The 26,323-nt window shown below is 52.4% G+C and overlaps 1 protein-coding gene across 4 annotated transcripts in view; it reads left to right on the top strand.

The window, feature by feature from the left end:
- The window catches only part of pir (pirin), a 173,147-nt gene that overhangs the window by 39,251 nt on the left and 107,573 nt on the right, over nucleotides 1–26,323 (top strand). For 3 of the 4 annotated variants that reach the window (XM_072514344.1, XM_072514343.1, XM_072514342.1), the window contains one exon: nucleotides 14,847–15,053. The exons of the other annotated variant lie outside the window; for it this stretch is intronic. In XM_072514344.1, the coding sequence (XP_072370445.1) occupies nucleotides 14,847–15,053 (207 nt within the window). The remainder of the gene's footprint in view (nucleotides 1–14,846; nucleotides 15,054–26,323) is intronic. 4 annotated transcript variants of the gene reach the window in all.

Below are 26,323 nucleotides of genomic sequence, written 5' to 3'. Positions count from 1 at the left end.
TGACACTGTTTAACATACTCGTGTCTCATTCTGAATCAGTAACACGTGTTTAACATACTTGTGTCACATTCTGAATCAGTGACAATGTTGAACAGACTCATGTCCTATTCTGAATCAGTGATACTGTGTTTAACATACTCGTGTCACATTCTGAATCAGTGACACTGTTTAACAGACTCGTGTCCCATTCTGAATCAGTGACACTGTTGAACATACTCGTGTCCTATTCTGAATCAGTGACACTATGTTTAACAGACTCGTGTCCCATTCTGAATCAGTGACACTGGGCGTCATTCTCCGCCGGCGGGAGTCTCCGTTTTGCCGGCGCCCGGGGGTTTCCCGACGGCGTGGGGCTGCCCCACAATGGGAAACCCCATTGACCGGCCGGAGTTACGGAGACTCCCGCCGGCCAGTCGGGGCAGAAATGTGGCGGGGCGGGTAGGAGAATTTCGCCCACTGTGTTTAACAGACTCGTGTCACATTCTGAATCAGTGACACTGCTTTACAGACTGATGTTGAGGATTCTTTTGCAGCCAGTCCGGATTAAATGATCAGTCGAACACCTCGTTACTTTAACATATGTTTATTTCTCGGCCGGGGCTAAGACCACTGTATCTCTTGAGAGTTACAACAGCAAGCCAAAATCAATACATCTAACAGCAGTTCTTATACATTTTTGGTTCATTTCTGAGGGCAGCTCCCTCACATTCCATCTGTGCCTTTTAGCTTAATTATGATTATTTTCAAGCACAGCGCAACCCTTCCCAAGGCTGTTACTGCAATTGGTCTGGTACAAAAACAAGTGATACAGCTTGCTACCAAAAGCCTGTCTTGACATTTCTTCACACAAAGCTTTATCTAACATTTTGTTTTTCCCATAAAGTTCCAATCCACCTTGAGCCAAGCTCTCATTGATCCATCGTCAGCCAAACTCTCAATGTCACATTCTGAATCAATGACACTATGTTTAACATACCCGTATCACATTCTGAATCAGTGACACTGTTTAACATATCCGTGTCACATTCTGAATCAGTGACACTGTGTTTAACATAGTCGTGTCACATTCTGAATCAGTGACACTGTTTAACATATCCGTGTCACATTCTGAATCAGTGACACTGTTTAGAATGTCTCGTGTTACATTCGGAATCAGTGACACTGTTTAACAGACTCGTGTCCCATTCTGAATCAGTGACATTGTGATTAACAGACTTGTGTCCCATTCTGAATCCGTGACACTGTTTAACAGATTCGTGTCAAATTCTGAATCAGTGACACTGTTTAATAGACTCGTGTCACATTCTGAATCGGTGACACTGTTTAACGTACTCGTGTCACATTCTGTATGCAAACAACATCACCTCAAATGGGTAATCAATACGATAGCCACCCATCAGGGCTATTTGACTCCCTTTCCTCACCCAACCGAAACCCTGAAACCGAGAGCAAATTGATTGAAACTTTAAACATAGCTTGTTACCATAAAAGCTAGGACCACGCACAGGGGCTATCATGTATTCTAGAACTCTGCAATGAAAATCTACAGTGGACTTTCAAATATTTCAATATGAGGGGCACCTCAAGAGAAATGAATATATTGGGCATGATTCTGCGGACAAATCTCTTAAGTGTGGTATCGAGAGGGAACTGCCGTGAGTTTCCCGGCACTCGGCCTGGCAGGGCCGGCAATGCTATTCAACGTTAATTGGTCCACTTAATGAGGCCCCACGGCTTCTCGCCGCAAATGACGTTTCGCCAGCCTCCCGCTAACAAGGTTGAACAGCACTTAAGCAGCACTTGCTCAGCCAATCCCAGCCAGCTCGCAACAATGGCGCCCAGGAGACCTGCCCCAAGATTGGCGCTGATCTGGGGAGGCTGTGAGATGCAGTGGAGTCCAGGAGAGTTGTCCTGTTCTCATGAGGGTCGCAGAGGGTCAGCCATAGGGCAGCCAGGGGTGTTTGGGAGGAGGGCAGTGGCTCTGAGCGCCGGGAGTGTGGGCAGAACTGGCCTCCAGTGCAGGAAAAAGGTCAAACACCTACACCGGGTAGCATCAGTGAGTAGACCCCTCCCCCACTTCCCCCCACCAAGACCTTTCCGTTCCCACGCGAGCATCCTCCCCAACACCCCTTGCAGCCCCCAACCCACCCTCCACCCGCCTCCCATTTCAACCCTCCCCAACCCTTCCACCACAGCACTCCCCCCCCCCCCCCTACACCACTTCGAACCACGCGTCTGGCTAATGATGCACTCTCTGTGTCTCCTCAGGAAAAGCTCTCCCACAATCGCTAGGAGAGGGCCCAGACTGGCTGTGGTGTGCCGGACATGAGGGGCGAAATTCTCCGTTATCGGCGCAAAGTCCGCCGATCGGCGCAAAAAACGGCGCAAATCTGGCTTGCGCCACGTCGGAAAAATGGGTCGAAAGTCTCCGGCCCGAAATGGGCTAGCAGCGACGTAACGGGATCCGCGCTTGCGCACGTGGTTCACGCCATGCAGCGTCATACGCGCCGCACGGCGTGACGGCTCATAAGGCCGCGCTGCTCCCCCCCACCCGACCGGAACACCCGACTGGATGGCTGGCCGCCGCTCAGCCCCGAGGTTCGAGTCACGCGATGTGGAGGCGCTCCTGGACGCGGTGGAGCAGAGGAGGGATGCCCTGTATCCCGGGAACGGCCGCAGAGTCGCCCCACGCCACAGCCGGCGTCTGTGGAGGGAAGTGGCAGAGGCCGTCACCGCTGCGGCCCTGACACCACGGACAGGCACCCCGTGCCACAAGAAGGTGAACGACCTCGTCAGAGCAGGCAGGGTGAGCCTCCCCATATCCCCCTCCCCCATATCCCCCTCCCCCATATCCCCCCTCTCCATATCCCCCCTCCCCCATATCCCCCCTCCCCCATATCCCCTCCCATATCCCCCCTCTGAATATCCCCCCTCCCCCATATCCCCTCTCCCCCATATCCCCCCTCCCCCATATCCCCCCTCCCCCATATCCCCCCTCCCCCATATCCCCCCTCCCCCATATCCCCCTCCCCCATATCCCCCTCCCCCATATCCCCCTCCCCATATCCCCCCTCCCCCATATCCCCCTCCCCATATCCCCCCTCCCCATATCCCCCCTCCCCCATTTCCCCCATATCCCCCCTCCCCCATATCCCCCTCCCATATCCCCCCTCCCCCATATCCCCCATATCCCCCCTCCCCCATATCCCCCCTCCCCCATATCCCCCATATCCCCCCTCCTCCATATCCCCAAGTGAATCCAGCCCTAACCTTAACCTCTGCAAAGCGTGCACACAACAATAGGGAGCATGTGAGGACTGGAGGAGGCCCCGCTGATGAGAGGCCACTGACCGAACACGAGGAAAGGGCCCTGGAACTGGCTGGCGGACCTGAGGACCGGGAGGTTGCTGATGCAGAGGTCGGGGGCGTACTAGCAAGTGAGCCACCAACAGCCCGTCCCCATATCCCCCCTCCCCTATATCCCCCTCCCCATATCACCTGATCACTGCCTGCGTGTCTAACCATGCATGCTTCATTGTGTATCGCAGGAACAAACGTCCAGGCACCCATCCCCGCAGATGCAGACCGCCCGCAGGATGCCTCTCGGAGGCCATTGGAGACGGAGAGACCCGGACCCTCCAGCATGCGACGCCCGCAGGATGCCCCTCGGAGGCCATGGGAGACAGAGAGACCCGGACCCTCCAGCATGCGACGCCCGCAGGATGCCCCTCGCACACCACGGGAGACGGAGAGACCTGGAGCAACAGGGAGACGACACCCCCGTCACGTGCGGGAGCGACCACCCAGCGACGAGGGGGGCAGCCACAGGCCCCCGTCACATCCAAGCCAGGACACCACTACCCAGCACACCACTACCCAGGACACCACTACCCAGGACACCACTACCCGGAACAGCACTGCCCAGGACACCCCTACCCGGGACAGCACTACCCAGGAAGACAAAATACCGGACAGTGACTCAGAGTGGATGGGTGGAGACGAACCCCCACCCCAAAGTGCCATGGACTCAGAGTGGGACGAAGAGCACGACACAACGCCACTGCTGTCACCAACACCCTCCACCATCGCAGAAACACTCACCACGGTTGGGCACTTTAGTGATGAGGCATCTGGTACACTCACTGGTGCGCACAACACAGCCGTCCCGGTACAGCAGGTGGAGGTAGGAGCAGCAGAGGGGCCGGGCGGTCGGACGGCAGCCCAGCCCAAGCGAACATCTGCCGCCCAGATGGATCCCGGGTTCCTGGAGTTACCACACCCACACATAGATCCGATGCAACCACCGACCCGGAGACGAGCGAAGAGGGTGACGGCCGGCTTGCAGCGGCTGCAGTCGCAGGTGGAGGAGTCCACCCGCGTCCAGGAGCTGGAAGTGGTGCCGGTCATAAGTGCCACCCAGGCCGACACCGCACGGGTGGCGTCCGCGGTGGAGGCAATGGGTGCGACGGTGTCAGACATGGGGAACGGTTTGCGAGGCCTGGGGCTTTCCGTGCAGGCGGCGTCTGTGGCCCAGGACATGGCTGCCCTCTCACAGGAGGCCATGAGCCAGTGCCAGCGCCAGATGGCAGAGGCGCTCAACAGTCTCAGCAGGCCATAGCCCAGTCTCAGCAGGCCATGGCCCAGTCTCTGCAGGCCATGGCCCAGTCTCTGCAGGCCATCGCTGAGGGCATCGGCGCCAGTGGCCATGTGCGAGCCGGCGTTGCACTGTCACAGACAGGATTTGCCAACCCCCTGGGCTCCATGGCTGCAAACCTGCAGACCCCTGTCGATACCAGCACGGGCCTCCAGGACTGGCAGCGCCAGATGCCGGGGGGGCGTCGGATGGCCAGTCCGTTCGCATCCCCCACCCATGTAGAGGCCTGGGGGCCATCGGGCACCCCGAGGGAGGAGGAGGTGCTGTGGTCCGCCCCAGGTCCCCCTGTAGGGGAGGTCCGGGAACACCGCGACACCTCGGACTCCCCCCCCCCCCCCCCTTCCGTCCCAGGTGCATCGGGTGGGCAACGGGCAGGACAGGCTGGCAGCTCGCCATCCCAGTCGCCCGGGCCACAGCCTGGCACATCTAGGCCAGGACGCCCAGGAAACGGCCGCCAAAGGGATCCAGTGTCAGAGGGCAGGAATCACAGGAGTCCACCTCCAGTTCTGCTGTACCTTCTGGGGAACCACGTAGACGTAGTCAAAGGGCCCGTAAGGCCAAACAATTAGACACTGAGTAAGTTGGCACGGGTGCAGGGCACAGATGAGTTTTAGGGGCTAGGGCACGTGCATGAACTCCTTTGGTTATTAAAGTCAATGTTACACCTACAGAAGCTGCCTTTGTGCTCTGTCCCAAGCGTGTCATGTACGTTGAGCGCAAGTGTGTGTGTGAGGGGTGGTCTTACCTCAGCCCCAGGTGAGTCTGCCCCGTTCCCCCTGGGCCGCCATCAATATCCCCCCGGGCAGAGGACGGGACCGTGCGCTGCAGTGTCACAGCCGCATGCAGGGATGGTCCGGGTGGATGGTGGTACTGTGGCCATGGGTCAGACATTGTCCAACGATGTGGAGCCAGGAGCTCACCGCAGGGCGGGTTGTCATCATCCTCCATGGCCTGAAATAGACACGCGTCCACCCGCAACTGTGTGAGCCCGGCCCGTTGTGCGCAGGTGGATCGGCAATGGGGGGGGGTGGTGTGCATGCGGGTGGGGTGGGTGGGGTTGGGGAGGGGCGTGAGGCTGCTGGGTGGGTGGGGGGATGTGGGTGTTCGGCTGTTGCCATGGTGTGCGGTCTGTGGCCATACTACCCGATTCCCACGCCCATCTAGTCAGTGAAGCGGGCGGCTATCAGTCTGTCCCGTGCCCGCTGGGCCAGCAAAGAACAAAGAACAAAGAAATGTACAGCACAGGAACAGGCCCTTCGGCCCTCCAAGCCCGTGCCGACCATACTGCCCGACTAAACTACAATCGTCTACACTTCCTGGGTCCGTATCCTTCTATTCCCATCCTATTCATATATTTGTCAAGATGCCCCTTAAATGTCCCTATCGTCCCTGCTTCCACTACCTCCTCCGGTAGTGAGTTCCAGGCACCCACTACCCTCTGCGTAAAAAACTTGCCTCGTACATCTACTCTAAATCTTGCCCCTCTCACCTTAAACCTATGCCCCCTAGTAATTGACCCCTCTACCCTGGGGAAAAGCCTCTGACTATCCACTCTGTCTATGCCCCTCATAATTTTGTATACCTCTATCAGGTCTCCCCTCAACCTCCTTCGTTCCAGTGAGAACAAACCGAGTTTATTCAATCGCTCCTCATAGCTTATGCCCTCCATACCAGGCAACATTCTGGTAAATCTCTTCTGCACCCTCTCTAAAGCCTCCACATCCTTCTGGTAGTGTGGCGACCAGAATTGAACACTATACTCCAAGTGTGGCCTAACTAAGGTTCTATACAACTGCAACATGACTTGCCAATTCTTATACTCAATGCCCCGGCCAATGAAGGCAAGCATGCCGTATGCCTTCTTGACTACCTTCTCCACCTGTGTTGCCCCTTTCAATGACCTGTGGATCTGTACTCCTAGATCTCTTTGACTTTCAATACTCTTCAGGGTTCTACCATTCACTGTATATTCCCTACCTGCATTAGCCCTTCCAAAATGCATTACCTCACATTTGTCCGGATTAAACTCCATCTGCCATCTCTCCGCCCAAGTCTCCAGACAATCTAAATCCTGCTGTATCCTCAGACAGTCCTCATCGCTATCCGCAATTCCACCAACCTTTGTGTCGTCTGCAAACTTACTAATCAGACCAGTTACATTTTCCTCCAAATCATTTATATATACTACAAAGAGCAAAGGTCCCAGCACTGATCCCTGTGGAACACCACTGGTCACAGCCCTCCAATTAGAAAAGCATCCCTCCATTGCTACCCTCTGCCTTCTATGGCCTAGCCAGTTCTGTATCCACCTTGCCAGTTCACCCCTGATCCCGTGTGACTTCACCTTTTGTACTAGTCTACCATGAGGGACCTTGTCAAAGGCCTTACTGAAGTCCATATAATGTCCATTACCATGAAGCCGGTAATGGTGGACAGCCACCCGCCTGTGTCTACCCCGTCTGCCCTGACCATTAGCCCCATCCCCCTCATCTGCGGAGGACTGCGCGTCTTCCTGCTGCTCCTCCACTCTGCCCTCCTCTGCCTGCGGCACATCACCCCTCTGCTGGGCTATGTTGTGCAGGACGCAGCACACCACAATGATGCGGCCGACCCTATCTGACCGATACTGGAGGGCGCCCCCAGAGAGGTCCAGGCACCTGAAACGCATCTACAGCACGCCAAAGCACCTCTCTGTCACTCCCCTTGTCGCTACATGGGCATCATTGTAGCGGTTCTCCGCCTCATTGCGTGGCCTCCGTATAGGCGTTATCAGCCACGATCGCAATGGGTAGCCCCTGTCGCCCAGCAACCAGCCCCTCAGCCGGGGATGGCGTCCCTCGTACATGCCGGGGATGGATGACCGCGACAACACGTATGAGTCGTGTACACTGCCTGGGTAACGGGCGCAGACGTGCAGGATCATCATGCGGTGGTCGCAGACCACCTGTATGTTCATCGAATAGGTCCCCTTCCTATTGGTGAACACGGCCTTGTTATCTGCAGGTGGCCACACGGCGATGTGCATCCCATCAATCGCGCCCGGGACCATGGGGAACCCGGCCACGGCAGAGAAGCCCACGGCCCAGGCAGCTTGGCTGGCCCGGTCCACAGGGAAGCGGATGTAGCGGTGCGCCATGGCATATAGGGCATCTGTCACTGCCCGGATGCACCGATGTCTGCGATATGCTGGACAGGTCCCCACTCGGTGCCTGGAATGACCCCGTTGCATAAAAGTTCAGGGCCACCGTAACCTTGACGGACACGGGGAGAGGGTGTCCCCCGCCAGTGCCACGCGGTGACAGGTGTGCCAGCAGGTGGCAGATGTGTGCCACGGTTTCCCGCCTCATCCGGAGTCTCCTCCTGCATTCCCGGGCCGTGAGATCCTGGTATGACTGCCGGGGCCGGTACACACGGGGCGCCCTCGGGTGCCTCCGTTGCCGTGGGGCCGCGACGTCCTCCTCCCCCTCCTCGTCCTGTCGGTCGTGTGTCCCTCCAGCCTGGGCGGCTGCCGCCTGTCCCTCTGCGGCAGCCTGCGCCGCCTCTCTGGCACGCTCCTCCTCCTCCTCATCCAGGGCAACATAGACATTAGTGGCTGCCGCCACGGCGGCCAACATCGCTGGATGATCGGAAAACATGACGGCCTGGTGGGGGGGGAGGGGAACGACGGCATGTCATCATTGCCAATATCCCCTCCTCCCCCCAGCCAGGTGGCATGGACCGCATGGGTCCAACTGTTGGAGGCTGGCACCTGGCCAGGTGGACCAACTCACTTGCCCTCGCATCCCCCTCCCCGGCACGGACCCCCCCAAACACCTCCCCGGCACGGACCCCACAACCACCTCCCCGGCACGGACCCCCCATCCCCCTCCCCGGCACGGACCCCCCATCCTCCTCCCCTGCACTGACCCCCCCATCCCCCTCCCCGGCACGGACCCCCCATCCCCCTCCCTGGCACGGACCCCCCAACCTTCTCCCCGACACGGACCCCCCAACCTCCTCCCCGGCACGGACTCTCCATCCCCCTCCATGGCACGGACCCCCCCAACCTCCTCCCTGGCACGGACCCCCCATCCCCCTCCCCGGCACGGACCCCCCAAACTCCTCCCCGGCACGGACCCCCCAACCTCCTCCCCGGCACGGACCCCCCATCTCCTCCCCAGCACGGACCCCCCCACCCCCCTCCCCGGCACGGACCCCCCCCCCCAACCTCCTCCCCGGCACGGACCCCCCCACCCCCCTCCCCGGCACGGACCCCCCCCCCCAACCTCCTCCCCGGCACGGACCCCCCACCCTCCTCCCCGGCACGGACCCCCCATCCTCCTCCCCGGCACGGACCCCCCATCCCCCTCCCCGGCACGGACTCCCCATCCCCCTCCCCAGCACGGACCCCCCATCCCCCTCCCCGGCACGGACCCCCCAACATCCTCCCCGGCACGGACCCCCCAACCTCCTCCCCGGCACGGACCCCCCTCACGGCACTCCCCCGGAGCCCAGCCCACTCTAACCCCCCCCCCCCCCCGCCGCACACACACACACACACACACATCCCGAGACACACCTCTCCCCACACATTCAGACTGCGGCCACGCCATCGCCTGCCCAGAGCCAACCCCCCAGGCCATCACTCACCTCCATGCTGGTCGGCGTGAACCTGGAGCACAGGGTCACGCCGATGAAAAGGAGGTTTAATTTACGTCGACGTGAACGGTCATCACGTCGACGGGACTTCGGCCCATCCGGAAGGGAGAATATCGGCAGGCCGAAAATCGGCTGCCTTGCGCAGACCCGTGCCATTCTCCGACGGCAGCGGCGCCATTAACGCCCCGCCGACTTTTCTCCCTTCGGAGACTTCGGCAACCGGCGGGGGCGGGATTCTCGGCGGCCAACGGCCATTCTTCGACCCTCTGGGGGGTCGGAGAATGACCCCTCAGAATCCTCACCTCCTTCGAGGAGCGTGCGAGTGCCCTGGAGAACGACTGATGTGGCCGAGGACAGAGCAGTCACCAAGGCGGAGACTGGCAGATGCCGCAGAGCTGAAGAATCATTGGGCCCCAGCCCAAGGACCTTTCAAATGTGATTTGTTATTGCCTTCCTGACTGACCCATCCCTCCCACTGACCACATGTTCATTCTCCCGCAAGTCCTCCAGCTGACGGTAAAGGCCCATCCCAGATGGCCCCCTCTCTAGCCTCCCAGGGGACTACCTCGGAGGAGAACTCTGAGGATGCCACCATAATAGTCGCGTTACCGCTGTCATCTCCATCATCCACCAGCGCACATGCACACATCTCAATGGGAAATGTTAGTGATCAGGCTTCTGGGGCACAATCTGGTGAGCACCAGACAGCTGATGAGGTACATCAGGTGGCGGCAGGAACTCCCAGGCGAGGTAGCAGTCAGACATCTGCTGGATCCCAGGATCTAGCTGGGTCCCAGCCAGATGCTGAACCTGTGGAAGAGGTCATCCTGGAGCTGATGGAGACATTAAGATGTGGCCTGGACATTCTGAGGGAGATGTCAGCATCACTCCAGCAGATCCATGGCTGCTCCAGCCATCGGTTGGAGAACCTGCTGGAGAATGGACATATGGGCCGGGATTCTCCCCTACCCGGAGGGGCGGGGAGCCCAATGCCGAAGAGTGGCGTGAACCACTCCGGCGTCGGACCGCCCAAAGGGGTGGAATCCTCCGCACCTTCAGTGGCTAGGCTGGCGCCGGAATGGTTTGTGCTGCGCTGGCCGGCGGGGAAGAGACTTGGCGCCACGCCAACTGGCGCCGGCCAGTTCGAATAGGCGCATGCGTGGGAGAGCCAGCATGTGCTGGCGTCATCCCAGTCATGCGCAGAGGGGTTCATCTCCGCACCGGCAATGGCAGAATCCCGTCGGAGAATCCCGTCCATGGTCAGTGGAGGGTCCCAGAGGCTACAGGTGCTGGAAATGTCACCGGCAATGCGTGGCACCAAGGCCAACACTGCTAGGGTCGCGACCACAGTGGTGAGCCCACTGCACGATGTCAGCACTTTTGGTGAAGGTGTCCAAGGCATCGCGCAGTTGGTGATAGCCATTGCTGAGGGTCACAACAGAATGTCTGCCTCGCTGGGGGATGTCACCCAGTACCAGGCTGACCTTGAGGAGGTTCTGCGGGACATGTCCCAGTCGCAGGTGGGCATGGATGGGTCACTGGGGGATATGTCCCAGACACTGGGTGATGTGTTCCAGTCACTGAGGAGCATCGTCAAGGGCATCGGCAAGATACTGCGGACCATGGGGAACCGCCAGGGCTGGCAGAGCCAGACGATACAGGGGCAGCTGGGGCTCAAACCACCTGCCCCTTGGTCCCTCGATGAACCCCAGGGCCATATGGGCACCGAGCAGGAAAAGGGGGCGCTGGGTGCCAACCCGGACCCATCCCATGGAGTGGCGACGGTGGCCAACAGCTTCCCGGAGTTCTACCCCTCTGATGATGTCACGTCTGGCAGCCAGCACATGGGATAGGGCAGCACAGCTGTGCAATGTGCCGCCCTCAAGTGAAATGGAGCCCTCCTGCCCCAGAGCGAGAGCGCAACGAGGCTGGAGAATTGCTACATTGTAAGGATTTTCCTGTTTAAATCTTGCTTTCCCTGTGTATTCACTTCATTTTCTGTTAATTTGGCTTTTATAATTTTTGCACCTGGACAATTAATAGGGCCTACACCTTTAAGTTGGACTTCGCCTTTAATTAAAAAAAACAAATTCCCCGACATGCTGCACTGTTGTGCTGACATCAGTGATGACTCATCTTGATGGGCTTGGTTAGCAAACAATAAACTGTTTTAAATTCCCGAGTCTTAACTAACACTCGACGCTGATTGGTGCTGTCCATTCCAGAATGTTCTAAAATGGCAGGCAGATCTCATTCTGAGGAGCGGTTTTGTTTTGTTCAAGAAGCCAGAGGGCTACAGCTTTGATCCCTCTCTTACCTGATGATCTCTCTCTACGTACCTGAAGAAAAAAACTTTCTCTCTGCACAGCCTTCAGGGAAATCCAGTCCAGCTGCAGGCAGGGTGGGTTGTTTGAAAATCCTTTTTAAACTCTCATGTGGAGAACTCTAATCTTATCTCAGTGATGTTGATAGTTAATCTGGTGGAGGTGGAAGCAAGTTAGAATTAAACAGACCTGAGGTGGATCTTCCGAGTGAAGGTTCAGGTTAATGCAAACGAAAGTGAATCCCCAGAGGGGATCCCACAGCCTGAGAGTCCTGCTTCAATGTTCCAGCCAGAAGAACCTCATTAGCAATCCAACTGGTGGTCTCAACACGCCACGTTCTGGGAAGATAGCCAGCTACAATGATTTCAATATCAGCAACCATAACACAAGTTTCTTTCTTCCATTTTATTCCCTGTCATTTTATCCCTTTGTGTGTGTCTGTCTTGTGTGTGTTTGACAAAATGGGGGGAGTAGTAGATTAGTTGGCCATTATTCTATTATAATTATTGCATGCCTTATCTCTCTTGTTATAAATAAAGTTATTTTGTTTTACTTACAAATATGGGGCGAAATTCTCCCGAAATGGCGCGATGTCCGCCGACTGGCGCCCAAAACGGTGCCAATCAGACGGGCATCGCGCCGCCCCAAAGGTGCGGAATGCCTTCGCATCTTTGGGGGCCGAGCCCCAACATTGAGGGGCTAGGCTGACGCCGGAGGAATTTCCGCCCCGCCAGCTGGCGGAAACGGCCTTTGTTGCCCCGCCAGCTGGCGCGGAAATGACATCTCGGGCGGCGCATGCGCGGGAGCGTCAGCGGCCGTTGACAGTTTCCCGCGCATGCGCAGTGGAGGGAGTCTCTTCCGCCTCCGCCATGGTGGAGACCGTGGCGGAGGCGGAAGGGAAATAGTGCCCCCACGGCACAGGTCCGCCTGCGGATCGGTGGGCCCCGATCGCGGGCCAGGCCACCGTGGGGGCACCCCCCTGGGCCAGATCGCCCCCCCAGGATCCCTAGCCTGCCCTCGCCGCCTTGTCCCGCCGTTGAAAAGGTGGTTTAATCCACGCCGGCGGGACAGGCAATTTATCGGCGGGATTTCGGCCCATCCGGGCCGGAGAATCCAGCTGGTGGGCCCGCCAACCGGCGCGGCCCGATTCCCGCCCCCGCCGAATATCCGGTATCGGAGACTTCGGCAACCGGCGGGGGCGGGATTCACGGCGGCCAACGGCCATTCTCCGACTCGCTGGGGGGTCGGAGAATGACGCCCATGGTGACTGTAAATCATTGGAGCAGTCAAGGATCAAAGATCTCAGAAACTTACACAAATTATTGTCTAATTCACTTGTTTTGGCACTCCAGGATGTCCTTTAGACTGAAGGAAGGAGTGGGCAGCACAGTAGCATAGTGGCTAGCACTGTGGCTTCACAGCGCCAGGGTCCTAGGTTCAATTCCCGGCTTGGGTCACTGTCTGTGCGGAATCTCCATGTTCTCCCCGTGTGGCTTTCCTCCGAGTGCTCCAGTTTCCTCCCGCAAGTCCTGAAAGACGTGCTATTAGGTAATTTGGACATTCTGAATTCTCCCTCTGTGTACCTGAAGAATTGCCGGAATGTGGCAACTAGGGGCTTTTCATAGCAACTTCACTGCAGTGTTAATGTAAGCCTACTTGTGACAATAAAGATTATTATTATTTTTATTGAGGTTTGTAGTGGAGTTCCCCAGGGGTCAGTGTTGGGACTCTTGCTTTTCCTGATATATATTAATGGTTTAGAACTTGCTGTCGACAGCTCAATTTCAAAATTTGCAGATGATATGAAACTTGGAAGAGTTGTGAACTTTAAGAATGATGTTAAAAGAACATACAGCTGGAATGGGCGTCCATTGTCAGATGAAGTTCAATGCAGAAAAATGTGAAGCGATTCATTTCAGTAGGAAGAACATGGAGAGATGTTGTCCAGGATTCTCCATTGCCAGACCGCCACGCTACTGCTAGCGAGAATGGAATATTTGCCGCACAGTTCACTGGGAGCGGGATTCTCTGCTCCTGCCGCTGTCAATGGGATTTCTCATTGAAGCCACCCCATGTCATTGGAGAACCCAGGGGTGGGGGTGCACAGCCATTGAGACCAGGGAATCCCGCTGCCAATGAATGACCGGAGAATTCCAGCTAAAATAAAGGGTACAATTCTAAAGGGGGTTCAGGAGCAAAGGAACCTGGGTGTGCAAATGTGCATAACTCATTGAATGTGGCAGGGCAGGTTGAGAGAGTGGGTTAATAAAGGATGTGATATGCTGGGCTGGGGGCATGGAATACAAGGGCAAGGAGGTTATGTTGAACGGGTATGAAACAGTAGTTAGGCTTCAGCTGGAGTGTTGCATCTAGTTCTGGCAGCCTCACTTTAAGAAGGAACTGAAGGCCTAGGAGAGAGTGCGGAAAAGATTAATGAGAACAGTTGCAGGATGAGGAGCTTCACTTTATGGAGATGAATTGGAGAGGCTGGAACTTGTTTTCCTTCGAGAAAGGGAGGTTGAGACGTGGTTTGATGGAGGTGTTCAAAATCCTGAGGTATCTGGACCGAGTGAATGCGGAGTAACAAAAGCAGGAAAAAACCTCTCCACACAACAAGTGTTCGAGGTCTTCCTGAGCATTTGGTGGAGGCTCAATCGAGGCTTTCAGAAGGCTGTTGTTGGGAAAGGAAGAAAGTGCAGAGTTACGGGGCGAGAATGGGAGCACAGCAAAGCTGCCCATTGGGAGAGACACGATGGGCTGAATGGCCGCTTTCTGTGCTGTAACAATTCTGTGATTCTTATGTAAAATGAAAAATCAAAAGGAATGATTCTACAGAATCCAACTAGAGAAAAATGAACCTGTCTATGATTTAAACTGAATTCCACCAGAAATATCAAAATAATAACTGGGTAATTTAGATAAGGCAGCACTGTTGGAGTGGAGCAGCATGTGGCAGAATGATTTATAGTTAAAAAGTATAATCGCATATCCCGCCTCCTTCCGATGCTCCTGCCTCTGTTTGCTTTGTTACTTTGTTCTTTCCATAGACATTTGACAGGAACAACAGTCAGCCAAGGATAATTAGTAAAAAAGCCAGTACATCAAAGTTAAACCTGCCAATGACAAACCTTTGGAATTAGTCACTTTGCAGTATTGTGATAGCTATTGAAGAGTGAACAGAAAGACATCATTTGGTAATTTTGTACAATTCATTCTTGATTGTTTGACAGTGGATGACCGCTGGTCGAGGTATAGTCCACTGTGAGATGCCATCATCTGATGAACCCGGACATGGACTCCAGCTTTGGGTCAATTTGAAAAGTTTGAATAAAATGGTGGCGCCTCGGTACCAGGAACTGCAGAGTAAAACCATTCCCAAACCCAGCAGGGATGGGGTAACTGTGGCTGTTATCTCAGGAGAAGCCCTGGGAAGCAAGGTACATTTTTGAACTGAATTGATCCGAACTGACTCTTGTAATTAACAAGTACACAGGAAGGGGAGTCACAGGATAAGAGGTTGATCATTTAAGATAGAAATGAGGAGAGATTCCTTCATAAAACCATAGAGTAGAACCATAGGATCCCTCCAGTGCAGAAAGAGGCCATTCAGCCCATCAGATCCGGACCGACCCTCCGAAAGAGCACCCTACCTCGGCCATTCCCTTGCCCTATCCCCGTACCCCACCTAACCTGCATATCTTTGGACACTAAGGGACAAATTTAGCATGGCCAATCCACCTAACCTGCACCTCTTTGAACTATGGGAGAAAATGGTAGCACTGTGGTTAGCATTGTTGCTTCACAGCGCCAGGGTACCAGGTTGGATTCTCGGCTTGGGTCACTGTCGCTGCAGAGTATGCACGTTCTCCCCGTGTCTGCATGGGTTTCCTCCGGGTACACCGGTTTCCCCCCACAAGCCCCAAAAGATGTGCTGTTAGGTAATTTGGACATTCTGAATTCTCCCTCCGTGTACCTGAACAGGTGCCAGAATGTGGCGACTAGGGGCTTTTCACAGTGACTTCATTGCAGTGTTAATGTAAGCCTACCTGTGACAATAAAGATTATTTTTAAAATAATTTAAAATCGGAGGAAGTCCACACAGACACGACGAGAACGTGCAAACTCCAGACTGTCACCGAAGTTGGTATTGAACCCAGGTCCCTGGCTCTGTGAGGCAGCATCGCTGACCTCTGTGCAGTCTTTGGGATTCCCAACCCGAGGGTTGCGGATGCTCCATAGTTGAACATGTTTCAGGCTGGGATAGACATAATTCTGTTGTCTCTCGGGGAATTAAGGGGTATGGGGAGAGAGCGGGAAAATGGAGTTGAAGTCTGAGGTCAGACATGATCGTATTGAATGGTGGAGCAGGCTCAATAGGCCGTGTGGTCTACTCCTGCTCCCATTTCTTATGCTCTCATGTTATCATGTGTGTACATTGGAGCAAGATAGTTCCCAATTTCCCATTATTCCCTCTCTTAAGACAGTCTATTCTTGGTTAGTTTCTTGTAATACAAAGTCACCATGAAGATGGCATTTGCCTAAACAGAAACTTACGCTAACCAATCATTAAAGCACTACCTTCATTCCCACACTCATTGAGTGCCTTTGCAATTCTAGAAGAGAACCATTTGCCCCATCACATCTTTGCTGTTTGACAGAGCAATCCCACTCTCCTGCTTTTTCTCCTCGACTCTGCAAACATTTGGAGAGTTATTATTGAATATGCTTCCGCTACCCTTTCAGACAGGGCAGTATAGAAACGGAACTCGCCGCACAAACGTAACTCTTCTCATCTCCCCAATTTGGTCTTTTGTCCGTTGTCGTAAATCTGTGTCCTCTGGTCATCTACCTCAATGCCAGTGGAAACCGTTTCTCCTTATTTACTGTATCAAAACCCTCCATGATTTGAAATGCCTTAATTAAATCTTCACTTAAACCTCTCTGCTGTTCAGAGTACAATCCCACCGTCACTTCTTTTGGAAAATATTTTACTAAGGCATTTGTAAATTTTTAATAACAATTTCCAAAAGGAAAAACAACAAAGTAAATAACACCCACCCAACCAACCACCACACCCAGCCTATGTGGCTTACATGCACAGTTCCCCAGTCCCCCCTTTCCCACTAACTATTTCCCGCCTTAACATCCTCCCCCACACACCATTTGTATCTGCTGACAGCTTAATTTTCCCCAAAGAAGTTGATAAACGGCTGCCACCTCTGGGCAAACCCTAGCATCGATCCTCTCCGGGCGAACTTGATCTTCCCAAGCCTGAGAAATTGGGCCAGTCACTGACCCATACCCCTGATTTCGGGGGTTCCAAGTCCCTCCAGGCCAGTAAGATTTATCTCCGGGCTACCAGGAGGCAAAGGCCAAAACGACAACCTCTCTTGCCACCTGGATTCCTGGGTCTTCCGACACATCAAAAACCGCCACCTCTGGACTCGGAACCACCCGTACCGTCAATACCGTGGACATGACATCAGAAAATCCTTGCCAGAATCCCCCAAGCTTCGGACTTGCCCAGAAAATGTGGACATGATTTGCGGGCCCTTCCACACATCGCCCACACCTATCCTTGACCCCTTCAAGGAACCTGCTCATACGGGCCACAGTCATATGTGCCCTTTGGACCACCTTGAATTGTATCAGGCTAAGCCTGGCACACGACGAGGACGCATTAACCCTACTCAAGGCATCCTCCCACAATCCCGCCTCTAATTCCTTGCCCATCTCTTCCTCCCATTTTCGCTTTACCTCCCCTACCGGGGTTCCCTCCCATTCCATGAGCTCTTTATACATTTCTGAGACGTTCCCCACCCCACTCTCGTTTTCGACACTATCTTGTCCTGTATCCCCTGGGGCAGTAGGTGCGGAAAGGCCAAAACCGGCCTCTGTGCAAAGTTCCTCACCTGCGGTTAGAGGAGCCATTCCAACCGGGCAGCTCAAACTTTTCTCCAATTCCTCCAAGCACGGAAAGCAGGTCCCCTAACCGCTCGATCCCCTCACGTTTCCACATCTGAAACCCCCCATCCAGCCTCCCCAGTGCAAACCGGTGATTGCCACAAATAGGTGTCCATACCGACGCCCCCTCCACTCACATGTGCTAATCCCACCGTCTCTAATCTATCCACATAACCCTAACTTTGATCCCTGATTCTATCCTTGAAACCCTCCCCCCGCACACCCTCAAAGAGCTTGACATCCTTTCTAAAGTGTGGTGCCCAGAATTAGACACACTACTCCAGCTGAGGTCTAACCAGTGATTGATTAAAGTTTAGCATAATCTCTTTGCTTTGTACTCTGTAACCTCTTTATAAATCCAAGGATCTCTCATGCTTTTTTGACAACCTTATCAACTCATTCTGTTACTTTCAAAGAAGTGTGCACACGCACTCTTGCATCACCCTGTTCCCGCGCAACCTTTAAAATTGCACCATTTTGTTTATATTGCCTCTCCTCATTCTTCCTGCCAAAATGTACTACTTCACGCTTCACTATAAAATAAAACATAGGGCTGGATTCTCCGGTCCCCTAGCTATGTGTTTCTCGGCAGCGTCATTCGATGGCGGAGGGATTCTCTCTTCCCGCTGCTTGTCAATGGGATTTCCCATTGAAGCCTTTCCATGCTGTCGGGAAACCAACGGGTGAGGGTGCGCTACCAGTGGGATCAGAGTATCCCAATGGCCGGTAGTGTTTGAATCAACTAATTAGATCGCAGATCAGACATGATCGCAATGAATGGCAGAGCAGGCTTGAGGGGCTAAATGGCCTCTTTCATGTTCCAATGATATTTTTTTAGCTGCCAGACAGCTCAGATGGCGCTAAGTCTGAATTAGAGGTGGACGTTGCACATGTCAGGCTAGAAAACCAGCACCTCCAGACATGTTAGGAATTTAACAGGGCCACAACATGAATGTAGACTTACTTGCGCTTCCTGACTTCATGATAGATCAACACAACGTATTTCTGCATGGAAGAGGACAAAAACACTCACACAGAAATGTGTGAGAAATAAATCCAAATGATGAAGACTGAAAACCATTTCTTTCTGATAATGCATTAGATAATGCCTCTCCGCTGCTTCTAGCTCTAACCACCCGTATAATGGCCCCCATACAGCATACTCAATAACTCCTGTTCCCAGCAGAGCCCCTGCCTATAGAGCCTACAATCCCTGCCACTGGGAGTATCCATATTGCTCTGTGTTCCTTTGCCTCTTTGAACCCTGATGCTGGTGATAATCACACTTTAAGCTTGGAAAGATAACAGCTCTTTAGCTTTAACTTTTCATGTCGCCTTGTAAAAAAGAAGGCCCGGTTTGAACATTTTCTATTCCATATCACATCAGTCTCCAGTGCAGCCATGAAATATGGCCCCCCAAAACACACAGACAATTAGTTCCTAGTTCTTTACAGATATTTGCAGCAAGATATAATACTTATTTTGAGGAGGAAGTATTATGTGCTGGGTGAGGGTGGGGGGGGGGGAGGGGGGGGAATGTTGGTAAGGACCCTATCAATATTGATTCTTGTCAGCATAACTGGCACACTATCTCCCACTACCTTGGTGGTGATGGGGAAGAGGATGTCGGACAACGCACTGACAATTGCAATCTATAGCCAGCAGTGTAAATGTTGATGTACAATCAAAAAATCGGCAATTTAAAGAAAACTGCACAGTAGGTCGCAAGTTTCAATGTACGGTACACTTTAAATAGTTCTGTTTCGGAGAAAAAAAACAGTAAAACAGGGAAATAAAAGTACTGGTCAAAACTCTTTTGTCCTTCTAGATGTTTAGATATCATATCAAATAGGCCATTCGGCCCAGCTGCCTATACTGGTGATTATTGTCCACAAGGCCTCTGCCCACTCTCCTTGCCTCCCATCCTGTCTGTAATAACCCTCACGACACCCACGGGGATGACCCAATTGATCGCACTGAGTGGCTCGTGGAATACGAGTTCCTCTGCTGAGGGGCAGAGGCCTAGCAGCCGGGACCCGTGAAACTAATGCCGAAAAGCCAACCCCGATTGGGACTGGCATGATTGGTAGTCCGGGCTGGGACCCATATGCTGTATGCATGCGTCCTTTACTTTTGCTTTGCAAATAAAGCTACATTTATATCACCTTCTCGGGACTCCTGAAGATTTTATACTGTCTGATCAACTTATTTTATTCCGTTTAATTCTTGTGTGTTCAGCTGTGACTCAGTTGAATAGCAACACTGAACTCTGAGTCAGAATGTCCTGCGTCGAAATCCCACTCCCACTCCACAAAGGTCGAGGCTGATGCTCAGTTCCGAGGGAACACTCCAATGTCAGAGGTGCGGGTGTTTGGATGAAATGTTAAAATGAGACCCCATCTGCCCTTTCAGCTGGGTGTCAAAGAACTCATGGTGCAATTGCGAAGAAGAGCAGGGGGTAATCCCTGATGTTCAGGCTAATAGTTACCCCTCAGCCAACATTATCACATTACTGTTTGTAGGAGCTTGTTGTGTGCACATTAGCTGCTGCATTTCCTACATTACAACAGGACTACACGATCAAAGTATTTCATTGATACCCAAATGTTTTGAGACGACTTGTTGTAATGAAAGGCGTTATATGAATGCAAGGTGTTATGAAGCCTGCCCTCAAATGCATCAATTTGATCCAGTTCACCCACTCCCTGTACTCGTGAGATTTCAAAAGAAATTTCTCAAGATAAAATAGATCATACAATCATACAGTACAATAAAGGCCCTTCGGCCAATCAAGCCTACACCGAGAAAAAATGCGACACTAATCTCACTTCCCAGCACTTGAAATTCATATCATTCAAGGCAATGGGTCAAGTTCTCATCCACGTACTTTTTAAAGATTGTGAGGTTTCCTACCTCAACTACCCTCCCAGGTAGTGCATCCACTGGGTGAAAATATTTTCCTCAAATACCCTTTAAACCTCCTGCCTTTCACCTTAAAATAATTGTTATTGTGGGCGGCACTGTGGCATAGTCTCAGGGATTCGGGTTCAATTCCGGTCTTGGACGATTGTGTGGAGTTTGCATGTTCTCCCAGTGTCTGCGTGGGTTTCCTCCAGGTGCTCTGATTTCTTCCCACAGTCCAAAGATGTGCAGGTTAGGTGGATTGGCCCTTAGTGCCCAAGGATGTGCGGGTTTGGTTACGGGGAATACAGTTGTGTGTGTGTGGAGTGGGTCTAGATAGGGTGCTCTTTCGGAGGGTCAGTGCAGACGCGATAGGCCAAATGGTCTTCTCCTGGAGGGATTCTATGATTATTGACCCTTCAATTCAGGGGAACAGTTGCTTTCTATCCAGCCTTCCCATGCCCCTCATAATATTACACACCTCAATCTGGTCCCCTCTCAGCCTCCTCTGCTCCAAAGAAAACAACCCAAGCTTATCCAGCCTCTATTCATAGCTAAAATGCTCCATTCCAGGCAGCATCCTGGTGATATCCTCTGCACCCTCTCTAGTGCAATCACATCCTTTGTTACTATGACAATTGGGACATTTTAGGAAAATGCGTACACTCATTTATTCTGTAAATACTCTATTTACTCTGAGTATGCTTTGTCTACTCTAAATATACTCTATGTACTCTGCTTACCCTACTTATCCTCTGCTTACTGTGCATACACTCTGCTTACTCTGCGTATACTCATTTATTCTGTATATACTTTGTTTACTCTGAGTTTGCTCTGTTTACTCTACATATACTCTGCTTATTCTTTGCTTGTTCTCTGCTTACTCTGCGTATACATGGTTTACTCTCTGTATACTCTTTTTACTCTGCATGTACTCTGCTTACACTGCGTATACTCTGCTTACTCAGCGTATACCCTGCTTACTCTGCGTATACTCTGCTTACTCTGCATATACTCTGCTTACTCTGCGTATGCTCTTTTTACTCTGCGTATACTCATTTACTCTGTGTATACTCATTTACTCTATGGATACTCTGTTTATTCCAATATGCTCTGTTTACTCTATATATACTCTATATACTCTGCTTACTCTGCTTATTTTCTGCTTACAATGGTATCACAGTGGCTAGCACCGTTGCTTCACAGCACCACGGTCCCAGATTTGATTCCCGTTTGGGTCACTGTCTGTGAGAAGGCTGCACGTTTTCCCCGTGTCTGCGTGGGTTTCCTCCGAGTGCTCCGGTTTCCTTCCACAAGTCCCGAAATATAGGCTGTTAGGTGAATTGGACATTCTCTGCGGGAAACTCCGATCCCCCGCTGGGTCGGAGAATCCCCGGGGGAGGCACGAATCCTGCCTCGACGCCGGCTGCCCTATTCTCTGGCGCCATTTTTCGGGCGGCGGCGGGATTCCCACCAAGCCAGTCGTGGGCCGTTCACAGCGGCCCTCCCGGCGATTCTCCAGGCCCCGATGGGCCGAGCAGCCGTCCATTTTTGGTCACTCCCGCCGGTGTGAATTACTCACCTCACGCACGGCGGGAGCTGGCAGGTGAGTATGCGGGGGCGGTCCTCGGGGGGGGTGTGTGTGCGGGGGGATCCGGCCCCGGGGGGGGGGGGGCCCACGGTGGCCTGACCCTCTGAAAGAACATCCCCACCCAGGCCCATCCCATTACCCCAACTAACCTATACGTCTTTGGACACTAAGGGGCAATTTAGCGTGGCCAATCTATGTACATCTTTGGACTGTGGGCGAAAAGCTGAGCACCTAGAGGAAACCCATGCAGACACGTGGAGAACGTGCAAACACCGCACAGACAGTGACCTAAGGCCGGAATTGAACCCCGGTCCCTGGTGCTCTGAGGCAGCAGTGCTAACCACTGAACCACCGTGCCGTGAATTGTTAATTCTTTAAATGTTTTCCATTTCTTATTGATCATATCTTAAAATCAAATTTCTCAATTTATCTCAGCTGACTCACTCCTCTTACCTCCATATTAGTCTCTGTTTAAATTTATGATCCTGCTTTTGGACTTATCCATGCCCATATCAGAATTAGTCTGAAATCCTATCATATTATCATCACCCTTCCCCAAAAAATTCTTTGCTGTAAGATCACTAATTAATCCTGTCTCTTTACACAATCCCAGATCAACAATAACTAGTAAGATACTTAACATTTTTGTCCAGAAAAAATCAAAGTGTTTAAAAATATGGTGGGAAAAGTAGGCAGTGCAGTTGGTGAGCTGTACTTTCGGGATCTACCCGGCTCGCCACGCCTCATTAAATCGCATTAGATCTCGCGAGATATCATGATGTGAATCCCACCCATTGTAGCAGTATTTTCTTTTCTTTTTTCAACGTGGTGGCTCAGGCGAGAAAAGTGGTGTGTAGGTATAGCTCACCAACTGCACTGCCTACTCTTACCACCATATTTTTAACATTTTGATTTTTGAAAACATTTTACATTTAAGGGGCAATTTAGCGTGGCCAGAACACCTACACTTTGGGTTGCAAGGGTGAGACCCAGGTAGACACAGGGAGAATGTGTCTATATTTATAGTCAATATTTATATTGAAATTAATTTGCAAACTCCACATGGACAGTGACCCGGGGCTGGGATTGAACCCGGGTCCTCAGTGCTGTGAGGGAGCAGTGCTAACCACTGTGCCACCGTGTCACCTTTTAAACACTTTGATAAAACAAATACTGGAGGCGTAGCTTACACTGCCACACTGGCGGGGCCAGAAAAAGTCGGCAACTGGGAATCCCCAGATCGGGACACTGTTCTTAAAAGGCACCCAATCTCCGATATGAAAAAGGAAACCCCCATTTCCAAAGCAAAATCTCCCCCCCCCATGGAGCACACAGAGGCCCTGCCCCTAGCACTGCCTCCTGGCAATGCCCTTGGCACTGTCCCTTGGTGGTGGGGGCCGATATGGCGTGGAAGGACCCTAATTATATTAAAATGTCCTTCCTGGGTTGGGTCCTCATGACATCACTGGCAAGGGGTGGGGAAAATCAGGAAACGTCGGGCGGAATTCTCCGACCCCCCGCCGGGTCGGAGAATCTCCAGCGGACCGCGTGAATCATGTCACGCCGCCCCGATGCTGGGATGTGATTCTCCGCAGAGTGGAGAATCGGCACCACTGGGGCTGGCATGGTCGGCATGGCGCCGGTCGGGGTATGCGCCGACTCTCCGTCCCGGGCCGGCACGCCGATTCTCCGGCCCGGATGGGCCGAGCAGCCGTCAGCAAAAAGCCGAGTCCTGCCGGCGCCGTTCTAACATCCTCTGAGCCAGCGGGACCTCGGCGTTGAAGGGTCCAGGGGTGGCCTGTGGGGGGCGGAGGGGGAGTCCGATCCCGAGGGGGGCCATCGGCGGGCTGGCCTCTCTGTCGGGGGGGCCTCCTTTCCTCCGCCCTGCGCCATTTGGCGTCGGGGCCAGCGCAGGGAAGGCAGCCACTGCGCATGCGCTAGTTGGCACCGGGCCAACTGCACATGCGCGGACCCCGCGGCACCGGGTTCAGGCCGGGATTGGCAGCTGGAGTGGCGTGGGCCGCTCCAGCGCCGCGCTAGACCCCTGTGGGCCGCAGAATGGGGTCCCGGAACGGGCGCCGACGCCAGAGTAAAACACTCCAGCTTTTACGCCAGCATCGGCACTTAGCTGCCCGATAGGAGAATCCCGCCCGAGATCTCACCAGCCAGATTCTCGTTTTCTGAGTGTCGCAAGATTTTGCACCCACCTTGTCATTTGTAGTTGCGGCAGGCATAAATCCGCGGTCAAAAGCTTGCCAGTTAACTGCTCTCTGATGCATTCTCCATGGTGACACCTCTACCAATTAGAATTCTCTTGTCAACCAATCGGCACTCTCTTCTCATGCAGTGTGAAATGTTGTTCCTTTTGAAATTTGGCATTCTTGAGTCTGTCCTGATGATTACAAGATAAAGAGCTTCATCAGCATGTCTCATTTTGCAGCAAGACTATCTTATATTTATGGCCGTTAGCCCAAGTTGCGCCCACAAGTCAAAAAATTCTTCTCTACATTTACCCTATAAACCCTTAAGGACCTCTATCAGTTACCCCTCAGGCTTCTCTTTTCTAAAGTAAAAATCCCGTCAATTCAGTTGCTATTCATGGGTAAGCTGTCGGTTCTGGTTATCATTCTCGTCAATCATTTTTGAACCTTCTTCAGGGCATTTATATCCTTTTGATAATATAGAAACTAATGATGTGTACAGTATTCTAAATGTGGTCTAACCAATTTAGCATGTTGCTGTTTTTCAATTCTATCCCTTTAGAAATGTAACCCAGTACTTGTTTTCCAGACCTTACTAAACTATGTTGCTACTTTTAATAGTCTGTGTGTATGCACCTCCAGGTAACCTCAAGATGGCTCCAGTCCATTTAGACAATTTTTTTCCCACGAAACATGCAATCTCTTCTGCTTCCTTCTAAATGGGCACCATCTCACAATTATTTATATTGAAATTAATTTGCTAATTACACATCCATTCTTTATTAATGTCTTATTTTGCAGTTACCCAAACTGAGCCCCTCAATGTGGATTCCTCCCACAGTCCAAAGATGTGCATGTTAGATGGATTGGCCATGCTAAATTGCCCCTTCGTGTCCAAAAGGTTAGGTGGGATTACGGGCTTGGGTGGGAGATTGGTTGGGATCTCCTTTGGCAGGTCAGTGCAGCAGTGCAGACACGATTGGCCGAATGGGCTCCTTCTGCACTGTAGGGATTCTATGATTCGAAAGAGAAATATGTAAAGAAACAGATGGTGATCATGAAGCAAATGATGAAGACGGATGGCTAAAACCTTGCATTGGTAAAAGGAAGATCGGGAAAAAATTTTAATGTGGGAGAAAAATGGAAAGACAGAGGGAATTTGAATGGTTACAATGCAGAAGGGTCCTTTTAGTCTGCTGTGTCCGTGCTAGCTCTCTGCATGAGCAACTCAGCTAGTCCCACGATCATAGAATCATAGAATTTACAGTACAGGAGGAGCCCATTCAGCGCATCGAGTCTGCACCAACCCTGAGAAAGAGAACCCTACTTAAGCCATGTCTCCATCCTATCCCCAGAACCCAATAACCCCACCAAACCTTTTGGACACTAAGGGGCAATTTTAACATGGCTAATCAACCTAACCAGACCCCGGGGGCCTGGGGGGTCCTTTCCCTGTCGCATTGCAAATTTGCTTTCTTCAGAGGGTGATCCAGTCCTTTTTAGAAAGGTACTATTGAATATGCCTCCAGCAAACCCTCAGGCAGCACATTCCAGGTCCTAATCACACAAACTGAGTAAAGGTTCTCCTCATGTCATCTAATATCAATGTCATCCAGTTCTTGACCCTTCCACCAATGAGAATGGTCTCTGTCCAAGAAAACACCTGCTCTTCTACTTCCTCTCTCTTCCCCATTCGAGGCCCAAAACACACCTTCCATGTGAAGCAGAGATTTACTTGTGTGATGAATGTAGGAATTTCTGATATATGGTATTGTGCGTATTTGGTGCAGTGAGGGTTAAAAACATGGATTAGTGTGTGTGACTGCTGCAGTAGTGTTTTTAAAAACACTGGGTTGAAAGCTAGGTTTTTTGCAATTAAAGCATTGTAAAAAGTTTGGGCTGATGGATTTTATATTAAGAAGGTTCCCTGCGGAGTAGTTAATTCGGGACATATTGTGTTCAGTTTAGTGAAATGTTAATGGGAGGAGCCAGGGGTTGAAGCAGTCAATTGGACATTTTGAGAGATTTAGTTTGTGGCTAGAAGTCAAAC

This window comes from Scyliorhinus torazame, chromosome 8 (genome assembly GCF_047496885.1).
Source record: "Scyliorhinus torazame isolate Kashiwa2021f chromosome 8, sScyTor2.1, whole genome shotgun sequence".
Lineage (NCBI taxonomy): Eukaryota > Metazoa > Chordata > Chondrichthyes > Carcharhiniformes > Scyliorhinidae > Scyliorhinus > Scyliorhinus torazame.
Note: the sequence above shows the minus strand (reverse complement) of the source record. Positions and strands in the feature narration are given on the sequence as shown.